Consider the following 19,941-nt stretch of genomic DNA (forward strand, 5'->3'; position numbering starts at 1 on the left):
ACAAAAACAGTCTTAAAATAAACGTGTTCTTAGCAGTAATTTGTTTTAATGATCTTTAAAAGTAGACTCATGGTTATACAATGTCATCTCAATGCGTAACAGTAGTAGTTTGCTCGTAGCATTTTTCGTATTTCGACTGCCTAACAACCTCTTAATTCACAGGGTCCTGTAAAATTGGGGGGAAAAATGTACACATGACGTGTATAAAATGTATCAGGATTCGTTTACCACAGAGTGAGCAACAGTGATTTTACCCATAGTGAAAAGCTACTTAGACCCAAAATTCCTAAAATAGGCATGATGCAGACTACAGAATTATGCATGACTTCAGAGGTCTGAAGTTAATCAAGTAGTTTCAGCCTGACAAGGAGTGAGAGGGTGTTTGATTTCCATGGCAGAATTGTTAATTCATTACTTTCTCGTGTCAAAATTTCACATAATAATGGCCAAATAGATAAAGCTCTTACGTATTACTGAATTTTTTTCAAACCAATATATTCAAATCCTAGTGGTTTCCTAGTGGGTATACAGCATATACCTGCGCACAAGTAGACTACACCCATATAACAAGTAGACTACACCCAGACCACACCCAGTATATAACAGAATAACTACAAAAATGAGCGTACAGCTGACATCAAAACATCAGAAATTCCCACTGAGGTGAACGTTGCACACAGAAGTGCTTTTCATTGGTAACTGTCATATGCAGTACCTAAAGTGTGTGATGCTGCAGTGGGCCTATACTTACGCCATAGAGATGACCATAAAGTCCAACCAGTTCCAGGGATCTCTGAGAAACGTGAAGTCGTCTATACAAAACCCTCGAGCCACAATCTTTGTGAGGGACTCGAAGGTGTAGATCCCTGTGAAGGTGTATCTGGGAAATAGAGAGAGTGTGTACATGTGCTTTAAGTGCTTTTTATTATGTATGAAATCAACACAAATATGAGATGTAACAATACAGAATAGAATCGAATCGATCGAATAGAATAGAATAGAATAGAATAGAATAGAATAGAATAGAATAGAATAAAATACTCACTCTACTTGTTTGGACCATTCTGGGGGATTGCTGAAGGTCATGAACACACAGTTGGTCAAAATTGTACACATAATGATCATGCTGAAAACTGTAGGAAAAGGAGTTAAGGAAAGCCAGGAAACGAACACACAGCCCAACCTAATCACACATACTGACAAACTGGGCGTTCTCACTTCACAATATCTGAGTGCTCCAGATATACATTAAGAGAAAACTACACATTGACTCAGCACTAAATAAAATGTCATTACTGCAACAATTTCTGAGGTCAGAGGTCAATTGGAAAGGAAGCGTGCACTAAGGACATTGATTGGTGTTTTTCCCATGAGCCATCAGTAAGTGAAATGGGCACACTTTCTGCCACATTTCTAGAACACGTCCTGGAAGCACTTTGTGTTGTCAATAGTCTGACAAAATCACTAAGCCTGAATTCTTGAGAAAACAAGCTGGCATTAATAATAAGTGAGCAAGGTGAACAAAGGATATCATATACATATAATTACATGTAGAACTAAAAGATCAACTGTTTTTATATTAAACTCTCAATGTGAAAGAGTGTGATTTTCAAAGTGCAAAGGCTGCAACTTTGTTTATAGCTTACATTATCAGCAACGTTATCTTAGGTAAGTGTGGAAATTAGGCAACTAACAACTAACAGGTATTCTGGTGCAAACTCAAGCTGCAAACCACTGCAAAAAGTGGATATGATGTTGTTCTTACACAAAAGTTCAACTGCAGTCACAATACTGGTCAGAAAAAATTACATGTATATTTTCCCCAAATTGTTTACATATATTTACATATAATCAAGCAGTTTCATAAATGCTGAAAAGGAAATAAACTATAAATAAAGGTGTAGTGGCCATTTTTACATGTCATTAGATAACGTGAATACAGAACAGAAGAAGTATGGCTGGGTGTGAAGACATCTGCAACAACAATCATGAGACAGTGGAAAAAGTAATGCTGTATAAAGCACTGAAAAGGATATGAATGTATCAAAATTTTAATAGCTATTCGCCTGAGCAGGCTAAAAGGGCTAATGATATACAACGAGGGCGTGGCACTGAAACGGAAGATCGTTTTCCCTTTGTTTAGCACTATAAAGGTCTGCACAGGAAGAGGGAGGGAGAGAGAGAGAGAGAGAGAGAGAGAGAGAGAGAGAGAGAGAGAGAAAGAGAGAGAGATATTACTGGAATGCATAGCAAAAATACAGAAGTATAATCTGTTCACAGTTTGTGACATTTAGAAAGATACAGAATTATTATAAAGTATTTCACTGCATGCATTCAATTAAAAGCAATATTCATTCAAACAAAAAATCAGTGAAATAACTTTGGAGCATGGGCATTTTTGAGCACACAGGTATTTTCTGTTTGAATTAAAGGAAAAAGGAATGTCTTATGTAACTTGCATCACCCTTTTCTCTTAAATATTATTTTTTTACATTTTAACAATTAACACTGATTGAATCACCACCAAAGAAAATCACAGGAGTAGTACAGGAACAAAAAAGGGCTATGTTGGCAAAGAAACAGTAACTGAAAAGACTTCAAAATTAATAGAGCGTTATTGTTTTTTCTGTTTACTGAGGCACTTTTTTCTTCATTTTTTCCCCATGTCAAGGTCATTTGCAAGGACCGCTTGACCAGCTGTTAACTACTGAAGTTTTCTTCACGTTAATAACTGAAAGAGAGCCGCAGTGTGCTCTGGCAAAGAGACACACCACTTACTGGAAGTCAGACAGTAACACTAACGTTAACGCTAACCGCTAACATCACCATCCATCAGGAGCAGGAAATGCTGACTCCAGAGAGAGAGTGAGAGAGAGAGAGAGAGAGAGAGAGACAGAGAGACAAAAGCACTGCAATGCTCCCTTGAGTCAATGTAGTTCTACCTACAGTAGAAAAATTCACTTGAATCACATCCTTACCTCTACTGTTCCTCAGAAATGAAATCAAGCTTCACTTCACACCTTCATTTAATTTCAGGTAGTTTCTATGAGGAACAGTAGAGGAATGGATGTAGCATACATACAGCCTGCAGATATACAGCAGATCGTAACACACAGAGGGAAACACCACAGAGACCCAGGTAGAATGAGAATCTTCCTGAAATCTAATTAGATTAAAAATAGAGGCAGCAGAGTGAGGGAGGACAGAGTGAGTTCCTTCCTTCACCTCGGCCCATCCCTCCTTCCTTTACTCTCTCGGCCCATCCCTCCCTTCTCCTTTCCGCTTCTCTTGCCTTATTTTTATTTATTTATTTATTTATTTTATTTGGGTCTCGGTCTAGCTACGCATCTGTCTTTTTTGTCTCATCGCCATGGTGTAATTAAAAACCCACAATACGTTTGAGTAAAATCTAAAATTACAAGACTTATAAGCCAGACAGAGCACAATATGTCCTCCATTTAAAGACATCTGTCAGTGAAATTACTGAAACACTGAATCCTAAAGGCTGTCACAGTCAAAAAAAAAAAACATAAAAAAAATAAATAAATAAATGAAAAATAAAAAGCTGTGAACAGCCCAGCAGGGCTCTGTGTGTTACTGAATACTGAGTGCTGGCTTCCCCAGAGTCTCTTACACACACGCACACACACATACACACACTGCGACAGACTGTGGGCTTCCTCTGCTTGCTCAAGCTCCCACACTCACAATACTGCTTTACTCAAGGAGAAGAAAGCTGCAGAGCCATCTATCCTTCCCTTCCTCTGTCCTAGAAACTGGAAAGCAACCTCAACTTCAGCATCAAATCACCCACCGTTCACATACATCCCACTGGAAATAACACTACACTGCATTAAATTTACTTTATTCAAAATTGTACAGTCATTTCCACATGAATGAGATTTTACAATACTACAATTTTATGGCCAACTGAAATTTTGACTTCTTTTTATAATGCCAGATTTTTTTGTCTGATTTTTATTGTATAATACTGTATATTAACCTGAAGCTCACAGTGTGATGCCTAAACGAACCCAAGAAATAAAGTATGTGTCAATATAAAAATTTTGTACCATGATAGTTAACTATATTGTCACATTTTATGATATTATCACAATACCGTATTAAGGAACAAAAACATTACATGTATACAGTCATACACAAACGTGCACCTGGTTAAATTACTGCTACAGTATCCAAGGTGGTTGGTAAGGTGTTGCTAAGTGGTTGCTATGGTGTCCCAGGTTGTTGCTAAGGTGTTGATAGTTGGTCGCTATGCTAATAAAAACTGTGGACCATGAAAAGTTTACCAAATTTAAGTGCAGAATAATAATGTTACAAAGAACAGTAAGTTGGCTTTTCCAAGTCAACTTAATAACATTACTTTGCATTTTGTCAAACTGCCATCTTAAATTTGTAAATTAAAAAACAGTTCTGTATTTAAATAATATGAATTAAATAAACTGCTACATCTAAATTTAGAAGCAACTGGCTATTTAGCACAATGGGTAACGAATAATTTGCTAGGACATTTTGGTCCAGGTCTAGCACTAGCACTCAATACAGCACGAGTGTTCTTACCTGCCTTGTGTCATAAAATACAACACAGATCAGCCAAAATAAAAATAATACATTAGTCGATTGCCAATCAAGTGTTGGAGCAAAATCTGCCAATTCAGGTTTTGGCCAATTTCAACTGTGCATCCCCAACAATTTTTTCTTTCAGTTGACTTGCTTTTGGCAATAATTGTGTTGATGTAATACGTTTAATTCATGTGGAAATAATACACATTTGAATCAAATTAATTCAATGTATCACTTTTTTTCAGCGCACTTGCTAAAGGTAATGAAAACATCCGATAAGTTTGATTACAATGTTTATCTAAAATTTCATTTTTATGTTTTAATCTAACCTCTTCTCTTTTATTTAAAGCATAAGGAAGGCCATCTACAGACCACAGCAATGTTATTTCAACCATATGAATGAAACCATAACAACATAAAAGCTTCTTTTAAATCCTCCCTAAAAAGCTTCTGGTGATGTCAGTAATTAGCTTCCAGCATCACAACCAGCGTAGCACATATTTTACTGGTGGGGCAGAAGGTGTGTGAACATTAATACGGTTTAGCATATATGTGTGTGTGTATAAAGACATACACACAAACAATGACAGCCTATCCATCCTTCTTCCTTTTAAAAGCGTGAATGATTTGCTGCAGAGCTACTGAAATTTTTATCATCTACAAAGAGGAGAGCCAGAGAGGGCAGGGGAATAAGGTGGAGGAGAGAGTGAGAGGGAGAGGGAGATCACATAGAGTTAATCTAAGCAACCAGTCTTCTCTACATCACTGAGAAAACATTTAGATCATCAAACTCAGAACAGCACATCTCAAACACCACCAAATACTCCTCAAACATCTCACACATAAGCTGTCAGTACAATATGAGACTAGTCAGTGCACTTCCAGTACACGCAGTGCAACGCCCTGTGATTCACTTCCACACCATTTGCTGAACACTGCTGTTTGAGATTATAATTTAATTATTTAAAATTACAAATTTGTTAACAATTAACAAACTGTGTTCTTAGTTCAGTAACTCTGCAACTTTAGTGAAGGAATTTTGACTTCGTGAAATAATTCTGAATCTTTAAGATGGTTTCAATAGGGAAAGGGCAGAGAACTGCACCAACTGCACTCTTATACTGCCCCACATTTCTTTATAGACTTTATTCCCTGTTTCACTCTTAACAACGTATGAGCGCTACAGAAGAGAAGAGAAGAGAAGAGAAGAGAAGAGAAGAGAAAGTGAAAGAGAAGAGGACAAGAGAAAAGAGCAGGTAAGAAGCAGAAGAACAAAGAAAACAACAAAAGAGAACAGAACAGAACAATCGAGAAGTGAAGAAGAAAAGGCAAAGAGGAGAGGAGAAGAGCAGTAGAGAAGTGACCAGAGAAGAAAAGAGAAGCTAATGGAAGAGAAGAGAAGAGAAGAGAAGAGAAGAGAAGAGAAGAGAAGAGAAAAGAAGAGAAGAGAAGGGAAGAAGAGGAGAAAAAGGTGAAGAGAGAGACAGTAAAGGAGATACAGCGCGTTTTATGACCAGTTCTTGTGTGATCAGTAGATTAAACATATATGAAGGGTTTCTTTCCATGATATATGTAGTTGGGAGTGGGCTTTACACATACAAAAACTATTAATGCTGTATTATGCTTAATGTCACCTTTATTAGAGAAATAAAATGTGGTTTCCATTATATGTTATGCCATTATTTTTTATAACATTGTTATATCCAAAATTGTTACAAATGGATATGCAGCATTTTGCAACGAAACTCTTAAGATATATATCTGTGTGCGCATGTGTGTGTGTGTGTGTGTGTGTGTGTGTGTGTGTGTGCGTGTGTGTGCTAATGGATCTTTTTTGCTGAGTTCACTCTGCAGCCAGTAAGTACTCATATTCTATTACACATCTCCACACCAAACTGGAGACTGGACCCCAGTCACCTCTGAGACCACACAGCAGAGCAAACAAAACAAACACACACTGCAAGTATTCATTCATGCTCTTTCTGTTCCTCGATTTAGGTGGTAAAGAAACAGGAGACGACTGTGGCCCTGTTTACACTCAGCATTAACATCTGATCGCCATGAACTAACCATGGCCAGCTTGGATACAGTCAGATCTGATCCACGATCGACTACTTTGGGATCATGACGGCTAGACCCAAACACATTCCGATCACAAACGCAGTTACACTTGTTGTTTATAAGGACAAACCTCCAGATATGTGACACATTTTAACACCCAGCATAAAGAGAATCTATGTAATTTTAACTAGGATTGCACAATGTATCATTTGTTAATAACTGTCATGATATTGGCCTTCGCAATACTGATATAAGAGAGGGCTGCGATCCTACGTACTCTGAGCATCTTGAACAATCCACAGTTCTGTGGGTGTTTTAATGAATCAAATTATTCATAAAATCATATTAATGCATGCCAATGTTTAACTATCGCACCTCCTTGGTCGGCAAATGCATTTTTAAAATATTGCAAGGCACAGTGCAATATTGCTAGAATTCTGTCTATATTGTGCACCCCTAATGATAACAAACTACTATGCCAGCAACCATCCAAAGCCATGTCATATCTTCTGAGCCAACTGACTTTCAGAAGTATCTCTTGCAACAAAAATTCCAAATAGCATTTGAGCGGGCAGCCTACGCAAAATCAGACTGCTCTAAATAAGAAATAATGCAAGAATAATCCAAAAAGTCCATTAGTGGAGAATGACCTGAGAAATGTGAATATATCTTGCTCATGACACCCTACAGTAAAGGACAGATCTCCTGATGTTTTCAATGGTTTTGCCCCAATAATAAAGAAAATGCTGCACATAAACCGACACTTTCTGAATTAAAGAGGAATACATTCTTATAGCACTGCATGCCACCAAGTATTACAGCAGCCGGCAACCCGTGCATGTGCCTACAGTTGTTCATATAAACACTTACGAGGATTTATGAATCCCTTATCAGTCAGCTGGTTAGCCTGCCCTATGCGTGTATTACCCCACCCTGAAACAGATCCTCTCCTCCTGAGCTTTTAGCAAATCCTCCCTCCTCCCTCCAAACATACATTTATTCTTCAGTTATTCAGCTCTGTTGAAGCTTTAAGACTTACAAAACAACGGTAATAATGTGTATTGGGCTAAGCTAAGCTTCCCATTAGCACATCTTGGGCTGAAACTAAGGCTATCAGAAACATGCTAAATGCTCCAGTGCACCACATCTTTCATATACCACACATCACAATATACACAGTAAAAATGAACAATTGGACTAACCTAATTTTTTAGTTTACTTTACTCATCTGTTAGACGTGCTAATGCAAATCTAGTAACGTACTATAGTATAATACTTTGTTACTTATGTAATTCTAAATAACATCAATTAATTTGGATAATTTGGATTTTGCCCAAATATTTTCCCAATATTCTTAACAGAATACCAGGAAAGTCTTAAAGTTACTCAACTCTTATTTTTCTAATTTTTCATTAGTTCTCTTTGTAAAATGTTATTTTTGTGTCATAGCAGATTCTTATGCTAAAATATTAAGTTTGGACACATTTTACATATTTTTGTTGTTCTCATCATGATGGTGTTTTGTGTCCAGGTTTACCAGTTCAGCACATAGTCATAAACGCTATCAGGTGATATCAGCCCTTAAACAGAATGGCAAAAATGCACAAAGCCATTTCAGTCTTTAGAAATGAGTGACTCATCATATGTGAGCTATTTGTTTAATATTGTGTGAAACCATCCATTTAAAAGAGTGGAGCTGTTTCAGTTGATACATATGCTGGACAGGGATGAGTATTTAAGTCAAGTTAACCTAACCAATTCAACAGTAAAGACAACTTAAAAAGCAGAGTACTGCTAGCTTAATTGAAACTACTTAAAATGATTGCGCTGATTGAGTTACCCCCTTAAAATTCCAGGTATATTACTATTAAATACTAAGACTTATTATTCAGTAACTACATGGACTACAATGCAAACTGACTGAGTTATTCTTAGGTTATAGGGGTGTGTAGTAAAATTTTGGACCTGCTGGTGGGTTTTCTGGCCATTTCCTTACTTGCTGAAGAAGTGTGGATCACTGACAATAAGAAAATAACTACAAATTAATATAAAGTTATTTAAGCTTGAACCTGTTAAGAAATAGGTTCGCATGATTTTTTAAAGTAAAGTCAACTAATTTATGTTTACAGTATAGGCTAAACATTACCATGTCAGAGTGGAGAGAGAAATGTTACTGTATTTCTCCAAAAGCCATGATCAAAGAACTTCTATCTTTTAAGAAAACAATAGGCCTTTGTGCTAATCCTTTTATCTGTAATCCGTAAGGCTCGAATCTCGAATCTTCCATGTTATCCAAACTCTTACAACTACTACACTTACTTCTGTTAATGGCAAATACAGGCTAATAATAAAATAACATAGCTTAACAATACACGTCTTGCATGTATGAAGCTTTAGTTAAGGCTTAAAACCAGAATTTATAATTACTGACCACTAGAATTTCTTAATACCAATATTACATATAGTCCAAAGAAAATATTCAAGAACCTACTGGATCATGGTAGGACAAGAGAATCTTAATGCTATGATACTCTTGTACCTTTAATGCTATGATGCTGTTTTAGTCATGCTATTATAATCTGCATCCTTTGAAACTCACACAGCCTGTTGCTAATGTAAACGATCAGCAAACCTAACACCAGTGTTAAGTTACAGTGTACATTTGAGACTTGTGCAACTATACTGTACATCTTAATATATTTCACTACAAAACTGTAGTATTTTTCATCACTGGATATATAACAATTAAAGATAACTGAACAGTTCTTCATCATGAATTAGCCAACTGAACATATGCACAATTTCTCAACAAGAGAAAGAACAACCATACTGTGTGTAATGACATGACACATACACAAAAATATCGTAAGGGTGTGACGATTATGATGCAATACTGAAAAATCACACAAAACAATGTGTTTGAATTTAAAAGAGTATCACCTTTAGGACCTTCAGTCTGCTCTGAGGTCTGTTCTGTTGTCTTTTATAAAAACCTCTGTAAATGAGTCATCTGGGTATATCCTTTTTATTTTTGTCTTGTTTATTTCTCTGATGTATTGTTTTACAAGATCATTATTTTACAGCTACTTTGCAATCTTTTGTCATTTTCCATGAAATGTGTAGCTGGTATCAGCCGATATTTGCTTAAGCGAAAAAATCAGCATTGGAGATTTGACGGAAACTATAAAACTACAGGGCCTATTTTTTTCTGGGCCAAACCAATTTGAGTAGCATACAATTATAACTTTGTAGAACCGACGAATTAAAAAACTCAGAATGGAAAATGTGCATATAGTTACAACCCTAAAATCTCATAAAATGTTTTTTAACATTTGACATAACTCTCTTAACACATCTCTCTCTCTTTTGAATTCGACCCCTAGGTGGATTAGAAACCACTGCAGACCTGGAACGTGTTCACCAAATAGTGAAACACATTCATTTCAGCACATACTGTTGTGAGCACATACTCACAACAGTCACCCACCAGTAGACAGAACTTCCTTCCAGGTCCTTTAGAGCTTTTCAAACGTATTGCCCTGCCCATCACCCCTTTAGCCACTTCTCCACATGCTTCTCTCCTTCCCTCTCTCTCGCCTCCATTGCACTCCAGGACCTAAAACCTGTACTTTGGTCTTCTATTCACTTTGCAGCAGACATGATGTGGTAAGGCCCTTACCAACTGTGGAGGGAGGGGGGTGGAAGGGGAGAAGGACTGTGTCAGGACAGGCAGGCACTGATAGCTCACTCACTTTCTTGTTCATATAGAAGGGGTCCAAGTCCTCCAAAGGCTCTGCCACCATCTCCGAAGGGACGTCCCCGTAGATGAACGGCAGACTCTTCCCCGCCTCCAGATCGCTGTTGGGCTTAGGGCCACTGTCGTCATCATCATCGCGGTGACTGCTGTCTGATCGGGGCTTGACAGGTTTCTTCTTCTTCTCCTCTGCGATACGCTTTTCAATGTTGGCCAAAGTCTCCCGGGTGAACCTCTTGAAGCTGTCGGGGCCTGGGGGTGCGAGCAGCGGCGCAGCCATATTGTCATCCTGCAGCAGAGCCCTCTTTATTTAGAAGCCATCCAGGACAGTGAGCTCTGAGGATGGGGTGGGGGTAGCAGAAAAAGAAAACAGGGGAAAAAGAAAGGATGCTGTCAGTTATTACTATTATGCTACGTTTCATATAATTTTCCATTGTAAAAAAGTTTGGGCTATTTGGGCTGTATATCAAGAAAAAGGAAAGACATAAGAATGATCTGCAAAGAAAACACACACACATAATTTGAGAGCACGCATTTGCACTACTTCTTTATGCCAATGAGTCACAACACAGTCCTAATACATAACTTTACCCATTTAGGTGTACATTTAAGGCCTTTCTACCTTTGCATCCTTTTATGTTTTTCATGATCAATTATTACATATCCTCAGATTCAGGACAGCTACAGCTAATGTGACATGGCAATCAGTAAATATTCCAATATACCTTAATAGGATGTCTTATTCCACATAAAACAGAGCACAACATTCAAAGATGTATCTACATTACTCTATACATCATCAACAAAGATGACAGGTGAAAACTGATCTAAACATAAATTAACAGCACAAGCCATGCAAAAGGCAGCTGCCCTTATATCTTTAATTTCACACAGAAAAACTGCATCGCTTTGACATAAAGGGCCAATAAGTAGTGATGCTCTAAACCTGGAATTCATCAAGCCAGCAAGAAAGCTTGTCTGACATGTTTAGGTCCCATGCTGGATACTGAAATGTAATATATATTATAATATCATCACTGTCTGAACAAAACCTTGTATATACAAAAAAGTAAATTTACAGAAGAAGGCAAAAATTTTCTTAACTTTCAATATAACTTAAAGTAATATAATATTATCCTATGTCACTCTGGACCACTTCTATTGGTCCGTTTGTCATTACATTTTGACACAATGTAAAAGCCAGCTGGCTTTTAATGTTAGGTTAAAAAAATGGAGACGCAAGGCTTTGTTCCAACAGCAGCTATATATATATATATATATATATATATATATCACTGTTGCCGGAACGAAAACTCATATCTCCAAAAAGACAACCTTACAGGAGAACAAAAAAATCTACTTTTTAAAAAGTCTTTTTGGGCCATTTCTTTTGGTCCATTTATCATAAAATTTATAGACAACATCTATATATATATATATATATATATATGTATATATATATATATATATACACATATATATGTGTATATATATATATATATATATATATATATGTGTGTGTGTGTGTGTGTATATAAGAAACGTGTATATCACACCAGCAACTACTTCAATAAATAAATATATACATTCCCTTTTAGTGTAAATTGTAAATGTTGCATGCACCTTAACAAATACATATGCATATTATGACAAATGTGCGCACTTTCTTCATATATATGAGTCACAAACTTTAATATACTTTAACACTATCCATTATTCTTACTCTCAGAGCCCCACCCCCAAACCCTTTCTGTCTCATGGGCTCACATACACTTTCATTATATCCATTAAGAAGTGGATGACCAAGCAGAATGATACCCAACTGCGTGTGTGTGTATGTGTGAGAGAGTGTGTGTGTGTGTGTGTGAGACAGAGAGAGTGAGAGAGAGAGAGAAAGAAAAGACAGAGGCAGACACAAAGAACAGAAGAATAAAATAGTGGGCTAATAACTGATAGAATCTTTATATCAACAGTTTATCACATTTGCATTTACATGTTACCTATCTAATATTCCAGCCCAGAAATCCAATCCTGTCTAAGTAAATGGCTTTAAGTAGGATGTCTCAACAAGACATATAACTAGACTTCTATGTTTGATGGACCACTCGGTGGGTCAATCAAGAACAGTGAGTGTCCCTATCTAACTCAATGGCTGATTGACTACCCGTTGCTGAAACACATGTGCAAGAGTGGTATGTCATGCAGTGTAGGTGGCTCCATCACAACCAGATAAGACAAGCTGGACTAATACTAACAGCAGTGCTACCATGAAAAGGGTCCAATATTCACAGAGAGCTAGTTATATAAATGGACCTCATCACATAATGACGATTTTCGCTAACTTTAGCTTGCTAGCTTTGTTTGTGCTTCAACATTTAGATTTAGCTGACATAAAAGATAGCGTCCCAATCCCTTTTCCAGCAAAACTAGGCTGAACTACTTTGATGATTACAAGAACACTTCTGCCTACGCCTAAATTCTATTTAGTTATTAGTTTTTAAGCTATGCACATCCTGATAGCTCACAAGCTGCTGATGCGTTGCCTAAGAATACACTTCCTTGAGAGTATGGTTCGGCATTTGGGTAGTTTGATTATTAATGACTGAATTAGTAAAGAGTAGTACTAGTTTGCAAAGCCATTTAGAACACTTAATGTTTACTATATGAACTATTCAGCAATCAAGGTTATTTAAGGTGCTTAAAAAACCTTCAGGAATAAGCACAGAAAAAAGAACTGATGATGACCCAGTATTCTGATCAATGGTAGCGTTGGGCATAGGGGTGGACAATTTATTTAACATCAGGATTTGCCACATGCCACATTTAAAAATATTTTGAAAAAACTACAAACGCAGTGATGTTCAATGTTTAATACTCTGTTGCACTAAATACAATTAAACAGGACAATTATGCTCTCCTCGCAATAAAACATGCAGTTGCTGCATGTTCATTAAGTTCTGAACATATCCATAATATGTTCAGAAAAACATCTGTGATGTATGATAAAATATTGCCATATTGTCCAATGCTAGCTGGACACATACAGTTCTTGGCTCAGATGTTCTCATTAGGTCAGGATAAGTCACATCATGTATATGAATCAATGTGGTGGCCATTCAGCCTCGTCTTGGTGACACTCTGCAGACAACCTATCTAAAAGGGCTCAAGAGTGGCTCTCCAGCTACTCATTTCCTGTCGTGTGCTGAGATTAAGCTGGCTCTTCAATTAATATACAATAGGGGTAGAAACCACTTAGTAAGTACTAATGTTTTTTTGACATTGGGGACACAGCTGCAGGGATGGGTCAAACGCAGATGAGCGTAGAGAGTTCAGTTTTGTAAAGAGGTGAAGGATCACAGCCTAAAACTTGACCCACACTACTAATGACAGAATCTGGACTAGCCCAAATATCTGTAATCTGATTATAGGTCTGGGGGGCAGACAAAACCAGGTTAATGCAATGAGTATCAATAGTGATGAGTGTTTTTGTTGCTGTTAAAATACAAGAAGAATGTCATCGGCTGGGCCAAGCAAAGCTGCTGATGGGACACAATGTGGGCTGCCCTGGTGTATAATGCTGCCAGGCTTGTTGACAGGGATGATTCCAGCCAGAAGCATTATCAAACCCGCAGATACAGTCAATGATATGCTACAGAAAACCCAACCAGCCTACATTTCAACTGTCCAGTTAAAGTACATTTCTGTGTTTAAGATCCAGATTCTGTCTCCTTATAGGCAGGCAACTAAAGTAGAAAGCAGAAAAAAGCATATTACAATGGAATATGTGTCTTTTACACATTTAATCACAGTTTATAACAAAATACATTCTGAAACATGTTTACACATCTCTGCTAGTGCCTAGCAATGCAGCAGCCTAGCCATTTCAGGTTATAAATTAATTATGCATGAGCAAAGTCATACAGAAATAATGCACTAAAACTTTTTCTCCCCTGATGCCTCTGCTGCCACAACACCTTACTATTGATCAGTTCCCAGATCACCACCACTCCTAAGCTGTTACTCTTTTCACTTGCGCTCTCCATGGGCCCTTCAATGCACTGACTGAGAGCCCGTTGTCCATGTTAACTGAGAGACCTTATCTTTTTAGACACATCCCATTCCTCACTTTGGTAAATTTGGACAGCCCAAACCTAAATCCCAAGTGGCTTCTTGTTGGACACACAGTGCACTAGTTGGGTGCATTATTTCCTGACCTATGTGCACTATACAGGCAGTGAGGGGCCATATGAGATTCATCCTATTTTTTCATGGTCACGTGGCAGCCAATCGCTTCTAAATGACGTAGCAAGTCACCAAGCCATCAGGTACGCAAGGCTACTACTCGGACAATCTGCAGTGGGCCTTTTAAACCCGGCGATGACAAATTACTGCCCATCAGTATCTCGCGAAACACGCGAGGATCACAGAGCCAGGCAAAACGGAAGAGCAGATTATACACGCGCAGTTTCAGGTTACAACCGGGCCAGTGCCAACCTCTAAATCTCCTTCCTCAGTCTCCAGAAAGGACGGCATGTTAAAGGAACCGCCGCTCAAGGTGATGCATGAGCGACACGCTGGGTCAGACAAGATCTGTCCCTCACGATTACACTCACTTCAACTTCACCAGCTTTTCCTGTGTTGGTATTGCAGTGCTGTATTACTCAGTCGCCAACTATGAGGCACTTTTTATGCTCTTTCAAACAATCGCGTGTTTAGCCTAAGCAACATACAGTACACATCTACTGAAGGAACCACTGCTTCAGACATCCAGGGCTATATGCTACTCACGTGTGCGCCCAAACTGCTAATCCCGCGCCTGTCGTCGTGCCGCGTAAACGCGCAGCGTCCGAAAAAAAGTAAAGATACTCCAAAATACTCCGAAGCTTTTCGTTTTTACCACGACGAAATTCCGGCTCGACTGTTCAGGTCTGGGTTTGGACGGAGCGCGCTGAATCAGTGACGGCGGTGACCTATACAGCTCCAGTGTTTTCTAGATGCCGTCTAGATCTGGGGTCCTGAGCGGCGCTCTGTGTTTCAGCCAGTGACTGTATCTTGAGTTCCAGCAGCATCGCTGCGCCCCCCGTCCATCAGCACCAAAACGCCCATGTAGAGAACCTGAGCGCACTTTAAACCTCTCCGCGTTCGCACTACGGTCCGTGTACAGGGGACGGCAGGGAGGGGAAGAGGTGAACGCTCAGCTTCAGAGCTTCAGAGCTTGTGGAGAGATGGTTGAGAGAAGGGGTAAAATCGATTGAGGGTGCTGGGGGGTGTGGGGCGCGCGGGGGAGGGGGGAGAGCCTCTTATCCCGCGCAGAGAATAGCCTAAAGCCCTCAGCATAGAGTTAATCACTCATATTGGGCTTCAAAGTAAACCGTTCCCTGCTGCTGCTAACGAGGCTGATGTTCTTTTTTATGTTCCTGCAAAAAATGCGCTCTTTCCAGTGCAGGACTCATGAATGGGAGGAGAATATGAAACCTGCAGCTAGCGCCTCCTGCCACGGGTCATTCAGGGAAACGCTCGTCATCACTGCCTGGTGAAATATCGGTTTATATAACAGCGCACAACTGCCTTCACCTCTGCAAACCCCTTTCTTTCACAGACTACACCGCCCTCCTGCCCCCCACCCCCCTCCATTCTCATCCTGGTCATTTGCGTGCACCGTAATATTTCACGAGCTTCTACTTCAACGTCGTTAGAAAGCGCTGACCCCAGCAAGTGTGTGTGTGTGTGTTTGTGTGTGTATGTGTGCGTGCAGCTACAGGCTCCGGCGCGTGGGCCACAGCCTCTGGACTAAAATACTGCAGTGGAGCGGAGGGGAGGCACGAGCCCAGCCGGTGGAGCTGCGAGACATCCGCGACCAGCCAATCACGGAGAAAACCCAACGCTACTGGAAGAGGGAGGGAGGAGAGGGGAGGGTGTCTCTCTGCCTGTCGCTTCTGCAAACCGCTTCCATGTGCGCTTTGGCATGAGCACGCCAGGCAGGAACGACTTTATTTTGGCCTGAGAGTGTCGCACCACACCCGAGCCGCGCTGTACACCTGCCCCCACATTTACCCCACAGTATCGGGCACCAGCAGTGAGGGAGGGGGTGGCTGGTGGTGGAGTGGGGGGGGGCGGCTGTGTGAAGCACGGGGTGGTGGCCCCCCAGTTTTCACGACACGAAACCCATCCCGAGCCCAAATAAGTATGGCGAGGGCGACTGAGAGGCTGAGAGGGAGGAGGGATGCAGGAGGGATGCTGTGAGTGAGTGCAGGGGGGGTGCTAACAGAGAGCTGCCACACTAGAGTTTTTGGAATACTGCGTTGCATATACACATGCGATGCATGTCTTCCATGCTGGGCTCTTTTCCCCGCAAAGTGTTCACACATGCACCAAAGTTTTCAGCACCCTGACGTCTCCTGTCCCACAGTATGCGTATTCCACATTTCAGCGCGCGCTAACGTCAGTCCTTCTCCGCCGCCAGGCCAACACCCTCCGTTCGCCGGTTTCACACTATACATCCCGAGCCGCGTCCACCTCTCCTGACTCGCCTAGTCAACATGCACTGAGCGCGGCCGTGCTGTCCGAGCGTTTTCCTGCGGTTCGCTGGCAGCGAGCCTGTGCACATCTCCGCGCGCTGAAAACATGCTGCTCTGCGGCAGAAGCGCACAGGCGCCGCGCGGCTCGCAGCCCCCCCGAAACGAAACCTTCCCGCCGGTTTCTACAATGAATTGACAAGGTCTACTCACTTTTCCGGCATTAAGAGAGATCCATACAGGTTGCTGTGTCGCTAAGGATGTCGAAGGGACCCGGGAGAAACTGCGGATGTCGCCATATTGTTGCTGCTCTATCTTCCTGGCCAGTGCGCGCGGCGAGCCTGCATAATTGATGACTCTCAGCAGATTCTTAGGGAGCGTCTGCAAACGTGCCGCTTTACAGAGCAACGAAGGGAGCGAGGAGATTCCACTGAGCAACTTAAGTCTTCTGAGCCTTCAGTTAGGTCAGAATGATCTGCGTAGCTACCTAAATATCTAATGGAAAGCTATAAAACTGCTTAACATGACCCATGACGAATCCTGTTGGAGCCCTTATTAAAACTATTATGACCCTTAATCAGGGTGTCCAGTCTTATCCACAAAGGGCCGGTGTGGCTGCAGGTTTTCATTCTAATCAAGCAGGAGCACACCTGATTTCAACTGTTTAATCACTTGGTCTCAGTCTTCAAAATGGATCAGTGCTCCTGCTTTGTTGGAATGAAAACCAGCAACCCAGGATGGATAACTGACCAGACGCGAGGGGCCAGTGTCTAGGGGCCTCTGACTGCCAGGGGCCTCAGATCACCACAAGGCCTGAGGTAGCTCAAAGAGTGGGGAAAGTGAATAAAATCACACAGCATGGCTGCTACTTACAGGTTGTGGTTGGGGTTGTGATGCTAATAAAATTGGAACCACCCCTCTCTTCAGTCTCAAACACTGAGTGAAGTCTGCTTGATATTATCCAAGGTTTGAGAAACTGTCCGGAGTGAACTGTGCAGAGCAACACTGAATTAAAGTTGTCCTGAAGTTGATCACAGTATGTCAGTTCTATAGTTCTATGCACCAACTGTCCTTATTTACTTATCTAACAGTTACTGAATGAGGAGAAGAATGGTCACATGCGATTGTATGCTCTGGTCATTTCATGAACTTTTCCACATTTTGTCATATAATAATGAACATAACATAGCACTGCACAACTTTTGCTTTATAAGTACTTTTTGGTCACCAAATTACCACCTCAACGACAGTGCTAATTTCCATTAGTGTCTCTTTGCAATTTCCAGTCTTATTTAGCACTAAGCTAACGGTGCCCCTCTTCCCACGCTGGGGCTGAATCTCAAAAAGCTCACTGCTCCCTACAAAGTGCATTACATAGAAATTTAAATACTGGCTCCTATGCACTAATAACAGACTTGCATGTTTGCTATCTTTTAACCTGTCAGCTAGCTCACCGGTCTGGTTCTAGTTAAGTTGTCTGCCCCTCAGTGTAAACAGAACTAGGTTCTTACCAAATCAGTATAGTTACTCAGTGGTCCATGGAGCAGCAGAGTCAAAAATTATACCATTAACAACGGAAGGGTTTATGTGCTGTGGTGCAGAAACACAGAGTTCAGTTGCTGTGAGGCTGTCATAGGTGTGCATATATCATGGATTTTACAACGGCTTCAAACACAGCTCGGCCAATCAAACTGACACATCAGTTTTATAATGGTAATTTCCTAGTAAGTCGTCCATAAAACCAACAGATATCAGTTCAGAGTTTAATATATTATGAATATTTGAAATATAATGTGTTTATTATTGGTGACACATTGTGGTGTGGTGTTTGTATTCCCTAGTCTTGCTGTGTTTTTTTCTTTCATGACTAGTCTGCAATATCCATGTTTGTCAGATGGTGCACTTACATGGTAGAAAGCATGATGGCTCTACCATCAATCTACACATTGCGTTATCTTCCTGCTAACCAGAGTTGTTTGATTTAATTCATCTTTTCATTTTCACCAGGATGCCCTTCTTAACCAGTATCTGTTTTAGTGACTATTGTTATTCGTTAGTGTAGAACACTTTCTCCCAAATACATTCCTGTGCACTTTTTGTTCAGAGGTCAGCCAACCATTTCAGCAGCAAGAGAAACCAACAATTTAGCTTAGACTCTGTGGCTGTTCGTGACAATTTACATAAAGAATCTGGCATCTCCTTAGGTTCTGACTCTCTAATTAATTTACAATGCATGATAAATGAACAAAAAAATGATTGATTCATTAAAATATTAATTTTGATCTTAACTTGTATCCAGCAGACTGATGTTGGTGAAACCATGTGATTTCATGCTGCTGCTTGTTATCTTCACTATAAAGCTGCAGCTGAAATTTCTTGAATTGTTGTTTAATTCACATAGATAATGAATATGCTCAGAAATTTTAATCTGACAATTACATAAAGATTGTACAGTGGAATAACTTCATAATTCATGTGTACATAAAATGTTAAACTAATTTCTTTTGGCTGAATGCACTACTTATTAGAAATCACAATTTTATAAAGATGATGACAGTGAATAAATAGAAATCTTTCAACTTCACTTTGAAATAAATAAAAAAAAGTAAGTCTTATTTTCACAAGTATTTCACAATTACTATCTCAGTTATTTACTTAGGTTTAAAGATCTGAGTATGTCATTCCATTTTTGATCTCTTTTGGACCACAGATTGAACTAATCCAGTAGAATGGCCCATATATTCACATACATGACAAAAAGTTCATGAATTCACTTGAATATCCCATGCTTTAATTTATGTTGGTACAGGTTGTAATAGGTGAGTTAGCATCCTTTGCTGCTTCAGAGAAGTGCTTTTCGTACTGTTTTACAGGAAAGCTCACAATACTCTATGAGGAGCTTTTTAGCTCTACAAGGTGTTTGATGTAGTATAATCTGCCTGCACTGTAAATGTTTCCCAGAATTAAACATAAGATGCTGTACAAAACTGTAAAATACATTTAAAGTGTCATATTGGCTTGAACACA

The 19,941-nt window shown here is 39.8% G+C and overlaps 1 protein-coding gene across 1 annotated transcript in view; it reads right to left on the minus strand.

The window, feature by feature from the left end:
* The window catches only part of scn8ab (sodium channel, voltage gated, type VIII, alpha subunit b), a 59,214-nt gene extending 41,976 nt beyond the window's left edge, over nt 1-17,238 (minus strand). Inside the window, exons 1-5 of the mRNA XM_036570799.1 lie at nt 17,128-17,238; nt 10,398-10,735; nt 2,037-2,155; nt 1,046-1,135; nt 752-880 (exon numbers count right to left, since the gene is read on the minus strand). Of these exons, the coding sequence (XP_036426692.1) occupies nt 752-880; nt 1,046-1,135; nt 2,037-2,155; nt 10,398-10,679 (620 nt within the window). The 5' untranslated portion in view covers nt 10,680-10,735; nt 17,128-17,238. The remainder of the gene's footprint in view (nt 1-751; nt 881-1,045; nt 1,136-2,036; nt 2,156-10,397; nt 10,736-17,127) is intronic.
* Between the last annotated feature and the right edge of the window lie 2,703 nt (nt 17,239-19,941).

This window comes from Colossoma macropomum, unplaced genomic scaffold (genome assembly GCF_904425465.1).
Source record: "Colossoma macropomum unplaced genomic scaffold, Colossoma_macropomum, whole genome shotgun sequence".
NCBI lineage: Eukaryota > Metazoa > Chordata > Actinopteri > Characiformes > Serrasalmidae > Colossoma > Colossoma macropomum.